Below are 11,569 nucleotides of genomic sequence, written 5' to 3' on the forward strand. Positions count from 1 at the left end.
TAATTCGTATTTGAGATGGACCCTAGGGGCTGGTTCCAAGCAGGCACTTGGCTGGTGTGTTTATTTCTTTAATTGAAGGGTAGTTGATTTACAATGTTGTGTTCATTTCTGTGGTACAGCAAAGTGACTCGGCTATACACGTGTTTTCTTTGCCAATACAGTTTATCACAAGATATTGGATATAGTTCCCTGGGCTGTACAGTAGGGCCTTGTTGCTTATCTATTCTATATATAAGAGTTTGCACCTGCTAACCCCAAACTCCCACTCCATCCCTCCCTTCCCCTTCCCCTGTGACAAGCACAGGTCTGTTTTCTAGTCTATACGTCTGTTTCTGCCTTGTTTCTGTCTCGTTTATTTGTGTCACATTTTAGATTCCACTTATAAGTGATATCATCTGGTATTTATCTTTCTCTTTTTGACTTACCTCACTTAGTATGAAAATCTCCGGGTCCATCCATGTTGCTGCAAACGGGATTATTTCACCTCTTTTTTATGGCTTGGTAGTATTCCATTGTGTGTGTGCGCGTACGCACAATGTTGATAGACATTTAGGTTATTTCCATGTCGTGGCTCTTGTAAATTGTGCTGCTATGAAGATAGGAGTGTATTATGTTTTTGAATTATAGTTTTGTCCAGATATATGCCCAGGGGTGGGACTGCTAGATCTTATGGCAACTCTTATTTTCAGTGTTTTGAGGAACCTCCATATTGTTTTCCATGTAGCGGCTGCACCAATTTCCATTCCCACCAGCAGCGTAGGAGGGTTTGCTTTTCTCTGCACCCTCTCTAGCGTTTGTAATTTGTAAACTTACTAATGATGGCCATTCTGACCCATGTGAGGTGGGACCTCATTGTAGTTTTGATGTGCATTTCTCTGAGCAACTTTTCATGTCTGGCTGCTGTGTTTAGAATGGGCTTCCCAGGGAACAGTGACAGGCCAGCGCTGTGTCCTCCTCACCCAGGAGGGACCAGAGTCCACAGCAGGGAACCTGTGGTCACCTGGCACTCTGTTGCCAAAACCCCTGATTCTCAGTCCTGAGTCTTGAGTCTGCTCGGTGCCCTGTCCCGAGGGACCCCTGCCTCCCTTTGGAGAAACAGCAACAGTGGTGGGCAAATTAACTCTGGACTGGGGGGGTCAGGCTTGTTGCTTTGGGGGGACCCATTTAAAAGCAGTCCTAGAAAGATTTCACCTTCCCCTGCCTGTGACACAGCCATAAAGCCTCGTTATCCCTTGTGCAGCTGCTTTCTAGAGTCAAGTCGCTCACCTGCGATTCTCTGCTCACAAACAGACCGACAGGACCCATTTGCATTCTGAAGTGCAGTTCCCCTGAGTCCGCGGTCCCTCTGGGCAGGTATTATTAGTTCCCTTGTTTTGTTGGGTGACTCTGAATGGGAGCCTGTTTACGGCCTGAGTTCCTAATAGAAGGCTTCAGTTCCCTCCTAATAATCTATTCTCCGGTGGGTTTTATTTCCAAAGCACAGCCGTATAGAACCTGCCCCCTTGGGAGTTTATGGGGCTTTTTTTTTTTTTTTTCACAACAACATTTTCTCCCACATTTGCACTGGAAGGAAGAATGTTTTTCCTTCTCATGGAACTGCCTGTTGGCCAGGCCACCCGCTTTGCGCTCTGGGGTCCTGGGTGCCACAGGGTGCCAACAAGAAGGGGCTAGAGGGGGGGTCTTTGCTTCCTCGCCCTGGGTCCTCAGAGTGGTGAGGAGAATGAAAGAAAGCAGCCGGTCAGCTCCTTTGGGGACACCTCCAGTAGAAGCAGTTGGGGTCACACAGCTCTTTCTAACATGCCCCCAGGTGATGGATGCGAGGTCTCTGAAACTGCTCCGGGTCTTGGTTCTGCCAGAAAGCAGCCAATCCCCCAAGCCACCCCCCCCCACAAGCCAACCCCCCCAAGCCAATCCCCCCAAGCCAACCCCACTGCTCCCTGGAAGCTGGAATCTCCCTCCACGCCACAAGTTCCAGATGAATCGAGGCTCTCACACAGGAGACAGACTTTCCCGGCTAAGCGGGTGCGCCGCTCACTTCCTGCTGCTCAGAGTGGCAGACGCCAGCCTGTCTCGCTGTCTGGGAGGCAGGGCCGGGAAAGCCTCCCCCCATGTCCCCACGCACCGAGGAGCTGCCTTGGCCTCGGAGGGCGTCTTGGGCTCTGTCCCAGGCCGGTGGGTCACCCGCTTCACTCAGGACCCTCCTGATGCCAAGGATGCACATCCCTGCCACACGGGCAAACCTCTCCTTGCCCTCTGTGCAAACGGGCAGCCACCGGCTTGCTGGGCGGGCCGGAGGTGGGGGGGACATGGGGGCGCATCCTCGTCAGAGCCTGGGCCCCCGGGAGAGCGGCCGCGTCACCGGGCAGGCATTTAGAGGGAACCGCGGCCATCACTCACTCCTAATTTTCATGACGTGCATTAGCTAAATTGTGTTCTGAGTATTCATTCAGTGCTGTTTATGGTGTGCTCTCGAGTGCGCTTACCGTTTGTCAGAAGTGCAAACTAGCGAACATACGAGCCTTTAAGACAGGCCATCTGTTCGTCTTAGACCCTTGGACGATTGTCAAACGCTTCTAAAAATAAGTGCTCACTAGCAGAGAGGGGCTGCCCAGGTGATGCACAGCAGAGAGGGAGGCAGAGCTGCCTGCGTCTGTACCCTCCCCAAAGGACAAGATGCAGCGCGTGTGCTGGGGGGGGGGGTGGCAGGGGGGCATCCAGGAAGGGAGCAGAGGGAGAGAAGAGTGGGAAGGCCCTGCTGAGACGCCTTTTTGGCGGGAGGCGTGCGTTCTCCCTGTTCCTTGCCGCTCATGTAACTCCACAGCTCAAATACCTTCGATGGCTCCCCATGGCCCAGATTTAAGGGCAAGCTGCCTTGTCTGGCATCAAGGAACCTCATCAATAAGGCCCCCGCCTTCCTTTCCAGGCTTGTCTCCATGGCACATACCCTGCGCTTCTGCCAAGCTGAATTATTCATTGTTCCCCCAACATATGCTGCACTTTCGCATTTCACAGGCAGAAAAGTGCTGTGGTTAAGAGTGGGTTCTGCACGCAGACTTCATGCATGGGTGCAGCTCCTGCACCACCATTACCAGCTGCAGGACCTCAACTCTGTGCCTCAGTTTTCTCATCTGTAAAATAGGGATATGAGCGTCTTTCACTCCCAGGCTTGTCATGAGGCTTCAGGGAGTTAATGTAAGCAAAAAGTTAAGAAGGACCCAGTGAGTTCGGGATAATTGTTAGCTGAGGTTGTTCACACTTGCAGCCTTTGTCTGGGTGGTCCCATCTCCCCGGACACACACACACACACACACACACACACACACCAGTGTAAGGTCTAACCTGAGCCATCCATCCTCCTCATGGGGCAGGTGGGAGGTCAGTGTCTTCCTTAAGCCCTTTGCAATCAGAAATCGTCCCTTTTTGTGAAATCTCACCCCCTTCCTCATCCATGAGCTGGTAAAGGTCTCACTCCGTCTTCTGTCCACCACATACAGCCAGGCTCCATGTTTGTTAAACAAATTACAGAATCCCATTTAGCCTGAACACGGCTGTAATCTGAGCCCAAAGGATCTACCTTTTCCCCTGGAAATGAATCTTCCCGTGGTTAAGGCAGGTTCCTGGACTTGCTCCCTGCTCCTGGAGACCACTCTCTGTAAAGCCAGCCTCTGAGAGCCTTTGAGGCCAAAGCTGCCAGGGAGTGACCTGGGGACAGGCAGTGGGGAGAAAGGGGATTGGCCACAGCCTCTTTGCCAACGCAGAACCACAAAGAGGTGATGTGGAGTCAAGGTGAGGTCAGGCGGCTTCCGCAGGCGAGGCTGGGTGAGCAGGGCGGGTGGGAGGACCTGGGGGTGGGGGCTGTGTCCCCGTGCCCTTAATCTGCTGCAGCGATGTGAGGACCAGCCCTGGGACCAGTCGTTCTCTTGTACCCCGACCCTCACTGCAGAACTGTGACCTTCTCGAGGGGAAGGCTGGGGCTCCTCCATCTCAGTGGGTCCTGCGCCCGCCTGGGGCCTCGGTGCACGGCTGTGGAAGGAAGGAGTGAATGAATGAATGAAACGATGAGTACACACCCCCTGCTTCCCACACAAAGTCTCTGTGAGGTTCCCCGGCTCACCAGATACCCCCCTGTCTCCCCTGGGGGAGGAAGAGCAGTGAAGTGAGGGATTTGGTGGGGGCTATGGTGGGGAGGGGGCAGGGAGGGTAGGACCTCCATCAGACGCTGCTGCTCCAGGGTCAAGACCACCCAAGGTGCCACCTTCTCCGGGGCGCTCCTGAAACCTTGGCAGCGCTCAGGACATGCAGGAGGAGCAGCTGGGAGAGGCAATGTTGGTCAGTCCATCCAACCTCCGTGAAGCCCCTGCTGCAGACCCCAGACCATGTTTGGGTCCCAGGGGGGTACAAGCAGGGAACATACAGGCCCCCAATCACAGAGCATCCTGTATTACGGACATCATTTATGGACATGTAAGGAGACCTTACCCTTGGCCAGCCTGGGATAAATAAGTACACTTGCACTATCTCCTGAGTCCTTGGGGCATCTCAGGAAGTGGGCTGTGTTATTTCTGCACCCCTTGACACCCCAGAGGTCAGAGCACTTGCCCAAGGCCACATGGCTGGGAAGCAGCAGAGTCAAGATTCAGACCCACGACCCAGCCCATCTCGGCCCATCTCAGCCCCCTTGCCATCGCCCAGGGCAGGGGCTAGCACGAGGGGGGGCCCTTGCAAAGGACCAGGCGAGGTGTCAGGACTTCAGAAATGTTTGGTCATTGGCATGGCTGGAGCACAGGAGGGGCAGCTGATAATGACCTAGGGTGCCGAGAAATCCTCTCGAGCCCGTGCCCATGCATCCCCGGGGATGCTGAACCATCTCTCATGGCCTCGCAGGCGGTGTTTTCCAGGGCACCAGGCAGCCAGCATGGTTAAGCACCGTGAGTCTTTTCTATTTGACTCTGATGGCATCAAAGGGGGACACCAAGCAGGGTCCCAGACCGAAGGACAGAAAATAGTGCCAAGATCTGGAGAAGTAATCTCAATTGCAGACTAGGGAGGGACATGTGTGTGTGTGTGTGTGTGTGTGTGTGTGTGTGTGTGTGCGCGCACACGCATATGTGCGAATGGAGGTGGGTTGAGCCACCTCGATAGCCCCACTCCTGGGGCTAGTGAAATGGGAATGGCCCTCCAGCAGAATGTCCAGCTGGCCCACGCTAGCTTATGTTTGGGTTTTGGAAGGATGGTCCAGCCACAGACTCTGTGATCCTGGTGCTGCTTCATGGCCCAACACATACCCTGGCGTGGGCTCCAGACTGGGATTATTTTACTGCTGAATTCCTAGCAACGAACGTGGTGGCTGTCACCCAGTAGGGATTTAATAAAGTTTTGTTGAAGGAATGAATGAATAGGTAGTTCCCATTGTGGCTCAGCGTTAAAGAACTCCAATAGGATCCATAAGGAGTGGGTTTGATCCCTGGCCCTGGCCCAGTGGGCTAAAGGATCCAGTGTTGCTGTGACCTGTGGTATATGTCGCAGATGCAGCTTGGATCTGATGTTGCTGTGGCTTCGATCTGGCGTTGGTGTGGCATAGGCTGGAGGCTACAGCTCCAATTAGACCCCTAGCCTGGGAATTTCCATGTGCCATGGGGCAGCCCTACAAAGCAAAAAAAGCTAAGGGAAGGAAGGAAGAAAGGAAAGAAAAAGGGGAGTTCCCGTGTTGTGGCTCAGTGGTTAACGAATCCAACTAGGAACCATGAGATTGTGGGTTCAATCCCTGGCCTCACTCAGTGGGTTAAGGATCTGGCGTTGCCTTGAGCTGTGGTGTAGGTTGCAGACGCAGCCCAGATCCCGCGTTGCTGTGGTGTAGGCTGGCAGCTATGGCTCCTATTCGACCCCTAGCCTGAGAACCTCCATATGCCATGGGAGTGACCCAAGAAATGGCAAAAAGACAAAAAAAAGAAAAGAAAAAGAATGAATGAACGACCATGTAAATGAAAGTGAGGCTGTGACAGAGGGAACCCCGGCCTCAACCATCCGAGGATGACTTCCACGGAGAGAGGGTTTACCAGGTGCCCACGGGGGACCGACGCCTCGCCCATCACTCACTTGTGTCCAGGGGCAGAGGGGCACCAGGCCGAGGCGCCTGGAACAGGCCCTACCGGAAACTTCCATCGCGAGAGCCGCCCTTGCTCTGCAGAGCCGGTGGATCTCGGCCGCAAACCCGTGCCACCCACCCCCTCCCGTTCTCCCGTTTTATTTTTCTCACCTGCTCCTCGGCCCACACCTGCGTCTCCCTGGCAGGCAGAGAAGCCCGTGTGGATGCCAGAGGCCCCCTCTAGGCATCTTCCCCTCCTTCTTGGCTTCCGCCCCCGCCCCAGCCCCGGCCTTTATGATGCCGGGAAGGGTTTATCCGCGGGGTGGGTAGCATCTTTAAAAAACGATTTTCTTCCTTCTCTGAAGGGGCTAAAAATAGCACAGGCATAAACAGAGAAATAGACATTAAGCCAAAATGCCCTTGTGAGAACCATGCCGGGTGGAGAGAACTCTTTAAGACGACTGGATGAGGCTGCTTCCCCCAGCCCTCGAACCGACCGCAGCTCCAAGCCGTGGGGGAAGCGGCGGCGGCGGCGGGTTTGCGGGGTTATTGAGCGGGGCCGCGCCGCCGGGTCTCCGCCGGGAGCCACTGCGCGCACAGGTGCGGTGGTGATTGGTGAGTCCCCGGGACGGTCCCCGCCACCCCCTCCTGCCCTTTCCGAGACTGTGCCCTGGGCCTCTGGAGGAGCCGATGCCGTCACGGCCAAGCGCAAGGGCTTCTCAGCCTCGCCCCTTCCCCCATACTAATTGGGTGGCCCTGATCGGGCTTCTTGTCCTAACTGCCTTTCTGCGCCATTAATCCCACACCCAACACGTGCACGTCTGTGTGCCTCTTGGCATCCCCCCCCCCACACCTAGTCAGGCCCCTCCAGGGCTGGGTCCAGCTGGGCTCGTCCCCTCCCTTCCGCTGGGCGCAGCCCCAGGGCCCAGCATCCGGCAGGCCCTTCCTAACGCAGTGCTGAATGAATTCTGGTGCCTGGCCCCCTCTGGGCATCAAGTTTCAACATTTCCATCTGCTGTGACATCCTGGGGCTTCTGCTGCTGTCGAACTTCAGGGAAGGAAGTGTCACCCTCCTGTCTCAGAACCCTCATTGAGGAAGTTCTTCCTTGAATCTAACCACAGCTACTGCTCCTTAAGACAGAAGGCCGCTGTTGCTCTCACCTGAGAAGTGGCATTTATTCGGCCGATGTCCTCACCAGTGGTCCTAGGTGGAGGTTTCCACCTCCAGGATTTCTCTGCCGGGCTGAGCCCCTGTGGACCACGTGGGTCACACCAGCTCTGTCCTTGGCATCTTGGCGAGAGGCTGCTTCTTTTATCCAGAGAGCCCCCTCCCCCTCCCCGCATATTACTGGTGGGTGGTCCTCAGGATTCTGTAAGGATCAAATATCCTCTGGTTTTCTGGTGCCTATGACACAGAGTCCGCATTCAGGGCTCCTAGCAGTGCTCCGTGTGACCTCTGTGCTGGGATCACCCTGCTGGTGCCTGCATATGCCCATGCTCTGCATATGCCCGGTTTCCTCCCGCTCCATACCTTGGTCTATGCTGTGCCCTCCACTTGGAATATGCCCTCTCGCCTTTCCGCCGACCTACATCCTGCCCACATACGTAGTCGTTTATTTATCCTTCCATTGATTCAAAAATATTTACTCAGTGTCTGCTTCGGGCCAGGCTCTAGGGAAGATAATTTGAGAATGAGCAAAGAGCTATACGTGTTTACCTTCCTACCATCGCTCCTCTTCCGCCTCCCCAACCCTTTACAAATAAAGAAGGACCTGACCACACCCAGACAGCCCGGGCCACGTGGCACCGTTAACTGCCAGGCGGGAGGGTGAGGCCACCTCTCCATCCTGGCAGCTGTGCCTGCCACAGCCCAGCTGGATGGGGGCCACCCTGGGGTCCGGTCTGCATGGTGGGACCGAGAAAGGCAGGGATGCCCTCCAGCCTGCAGCTCAGCAGAGACGGCCAGTCGGGCACTTGGGAGGCACATCGATGTGTGGAAGGTGGGTTGGAGGGGCCTCGGGGGGCTGCAGGGATGGGAGCCCCATGCACCTAGAGGACTTCAAGGGTGACCTGATTGGGAAGAGAGAGGAGGCAGGAACTGAATTCACAAAGGCTTGGAAGGCAGGAGGATGGTTTGATGGAGGGTGGGCTCAGCTCCCTGCAGGACTGGCTGGCTGTCCCTGCACAAGTGCGGGGAGAGGTGCCGCGGCTGGAGGGTGGCCGTTCCCATGGAAACCGCCGCATCCCATCTGTGGCCTCAGACAACCTGCCTTGTGCCTCTGGGTCCCTGACCGAGGTGCCAGGCCACGCTGGCAGCGTTTATGCCTGTGTCTGGAGAGGAGTTTGGATGATCGGGGGTAGGGCGCTGTGGGAAGCCTGCCTTCTCGACCAAGCCCCTGGCTTTTTGGATTCCAGTTGCCACCCCTCCTGCGTCCTAGTTGGGTGTACTTGAGCCTGTCTGAGCCTCGGTTTCCTCATTTTACCATCTCGTGCCTTATAAGGCTGCTGTGAGGATTGAAAGAGATGTGCCTGCAACAGCACACAGCATGCCTGCTTGCCAGACTCTGGCCATGTGGCCTGCGCCCGGGAGCCCAAGGAAGGAGGACAGCAGTGGCTGGTGCTCTGTGCTGTGGGAGTCAGTGGGCATCTGCTGTGTGAGGACAGGGTGCTGCCTTTCGCCGGCCGTGAGCTTGCCGGAGGGATTGGTGACATCATCTATGGAGGCAGTAGCCATGCCTGCAGTGGGAAGAGGCTGCCATGGGGGCCCTGGGCTGGGGAGCCAGGGTGGCCCCAGGTCTCCTCTGGAAGCTGCGGACATCTCACAGCCCAGACCTGGAGCCCAGGAGAGAGAGGCAGTGCCACGTCTGACCCCTGGTGGTCATCGGCAGAGCTGCAGGAGCGGCTCCCAGCCACGGGGAGTGCCTAAGTCTGGGCATCTGGAAGATGCTCCCCAGCAGGGCTGCTCTGCCCTGGGTGGCTTTCGCATCCTTTCGCCAGGTGTCATGAGGCCCCTGAATACCACCTGAGGCTTTGATGAGATCGATCGGGATTTGGAACACAGACCACTGAAAAGAAACAAAAAGACTGTAGCCTCTTAGAGGCCAAATCCCACCCCCAGCCCCAGGCCACTGGCCCCTATAAAGACAGTCCCACACTGCTGCTCTGTTCTGCTCTGGCTGGTGCAAGGGGGGGACGTGCGACGGGCTGGGGGAAGACGGAAGCACTTGGCCAGAGGGTCCCATCTGGGCCCTGAATTCCCAAGTGGATTCAGACAAACTATATAACGTTCTTCTGGCCAGAGCTCTGTCACATGACAGCACAGGCAGGCTCCCTCCTCCAGCGCGCTCCCTGTGGGTGACCTGTGCGCAGCCTCGGCCTCAGGCACCGTGGCTGTCCCCTGCCCCAGCATGTCCATACCACTCCATGTCCATGCCACTCGGGTGTTTCTTGGCCAGAGAGCTGCATGGCACATCTGCTGTCTCCCTCCACTAGGCTCAGAGCAGTTCCTGGGAAGGACCAAGAGGGAGATCTGGGGGAAGCCTGCAGGCAATCAGATATCATTGCCTCCTGATCATTAGAGCAAAAGGAGATGGAGCGGTGAACAGGGATGTTTTGAATTCCTGCTCCCTCCCCAGCTTTGCCCCTCTCCCTCCGTACAGCCAGTCCCCACGCGAAGACCTGAATGGTCTACAAAAAAATTCAGAGGGAGCCCAGGTTGGCGGCAACAGGAGCCGATCCCCAAGCCCCAAATCAACGCGGCGTCTTGGCAGCTGCGTCCCCGGAGCACTTTTTCCTTGTTGCATTTTGTTCGCTAATAATCGCGATGCTTTTCTGCCGCGCTCGGCGTAAATGCACCGAGTGGGAGGGGATGGGCATGCTCTCCATTCTTCTGCCCTCATGCGTGTCTCCTTTCTTCGCCTTTGCAGAACCACACGATGAGCCAGCACGCACAGTGAGGGACCGCTCGACAGGACACCTCTCCGCAGAAGGCTTGCCGGAGACGCCGTGGGGAGGGCCATTTGAACATTACATCCAATCAAAGTGTCATTTGCAACCCAGATGTAAAACTCTAATGATTTGGCCATGAGGCGCTGCTATTATAAGCAGCTGGAAATGAATATTAATGGCAGAGATTAAAAGTATTCCATGCTCAGTATTTTTTATTGTCCTGCTACAGCTAGTGTGCTTTTAGAGTTTCCGCCGCAGACTACATTTCTAGAGTTAGAGAAACCCGCTTTTTGAGGCTATTGTCCTTTGTTCCTCCATGTATTATATTGATAGTTTTTTAAAAAGGATTAGTGTGATTTTTTTTTCTTTGCTTCTTTTTTTTTTTCTTTCTTGTTTTTCTTTCCCCCCCTTCGGTTAACTACTTTTTAATTGCAATTCTAGGTAATTGTGCATTGTGATGTGATTGCTTGGCTATTGTCTGAATATTTCCTTTTAATTTTTTAATTAAAGACTAATGCTTTGATTGGATTTGCCAGTTCACCGGACAGTGATTAAAACTATGTAATGAATATAATCGGTTTCAGTGCAACTGGATGGTCTGCTTTTAAATGTGACTTAATCTGACTGCAGTAACTAGTACAGTTCAATAAAGGGAATCCATGCGAATAGCATCCGGCTGCCTGGTTCTCTCTTCCCCAGCCCAGGGCTGCGGGGGTGCTGTCGTCACCTACAGGGTGTGTCCACAAGTGAGTTCCCGTGGATCACATGTGCCAAGGGGGCCCTGCACACAATAGATCCAGCTTCCCTCGGGAAGGAAGAAGCGTAGTAACCTAATGCACACAGACTGACTGAGCTGGCAGGGGGCATGGAACTCAGAGTGGGAGGGACCTTTAAATACTCTGATCGTCTCGGTTGTGGAGGGGGAAACTGAGGTCCAAGGATAAGTGGGCAGCCCACGCCAAGGCCACACACTCCCCCTGGAGTCTGGCTTTCCCAGGTGCTGGATGCCGCCGGTCACATGCTTAACCCTTACCTTGACCGGGCTCCAGGCAGGACCTGGATTTTAGTTATGGCCAAGGTGTGGGGATGGGACAAGAGCTCAGGACGGCTCCCCAACCCCATAATATCCAGAGCTAGGGTCTGCAGAGCGGAGCGGGGTAGGAGCAGCAGATTCTGGACACAGAGATCAGTGGGATGTGGCAGTGCTGGGACCAGTGGCTGTGAGCAGGACTCCAGTGGGGCAAGCGAAGTGCCTTGGTTTTGGGGGGGGGGGATCACAGGGGATCCAAGCTCTCAAGGGTCCCAAGAATGGGTGTCTCCTGACACTTTGCACCCTAGGCATCCTGAGGATGCCTCAGGGCCCACCCAGCAGCCTTAGCCTCCCACCCGGCCATCCACCCCTACCTCCATCATGCTGGTGCTTGGCCAACTTGCCAATCAGAAGCCAGGCCTTCGGAATCTGCACGGGGAAGCCCTTCCTTGTTAACTTTTCACAAGGGGCAGGAAAATTGGTTATTACCCTCTGCAGAGCGGAAA

At 55.1% G+C, this 11,569-nt stretch overlaps 1 protein-coding gene across 2 annotated transcripts in view; it reads left to right on the forward strand.

Moving 5' to 3' along the window:
* Nucleotides 1-10,704, forward strand: part of ZNF423 (zinc finger protein 423) — a 371,150-nt gene extending 360,446 nt beyond the window's left edge. For both annotated transcript variants that reach the window (XM_047789865.1, XM_047789864.1), the window contains one exon: nucleotides 10,012-10,704. In XM_047789865.1, the coding sequence (XP_047645821.1) occupies nucleotides 10,012-10,041 (30 nt within the window). In that variant the 3' untranslated portion in view covers nucleotides 10,042-10,704. The remainder of the gene's footprint in view (nucleotides 1-10,011) is intronic.
* The last annotated feature ends 865 nt before the right edge of the window (nucleotides 10,705-11,569 follow it).

This window comes from Phacochoerus africanus, chromosome 8 (assembly GCF_016906955.1).
Source record: "Phacochoerus africanus isolate WHEZ1 chromosome 8, ROS_Pafr_v1, whole genome shotgun sequence".
Lineage (NCBI taxonomy): Eukaryota > Metazoa > Chordata > Mammalia > Artiodactyla > Suidae > Phacochoerus > Phacochoerus africanus.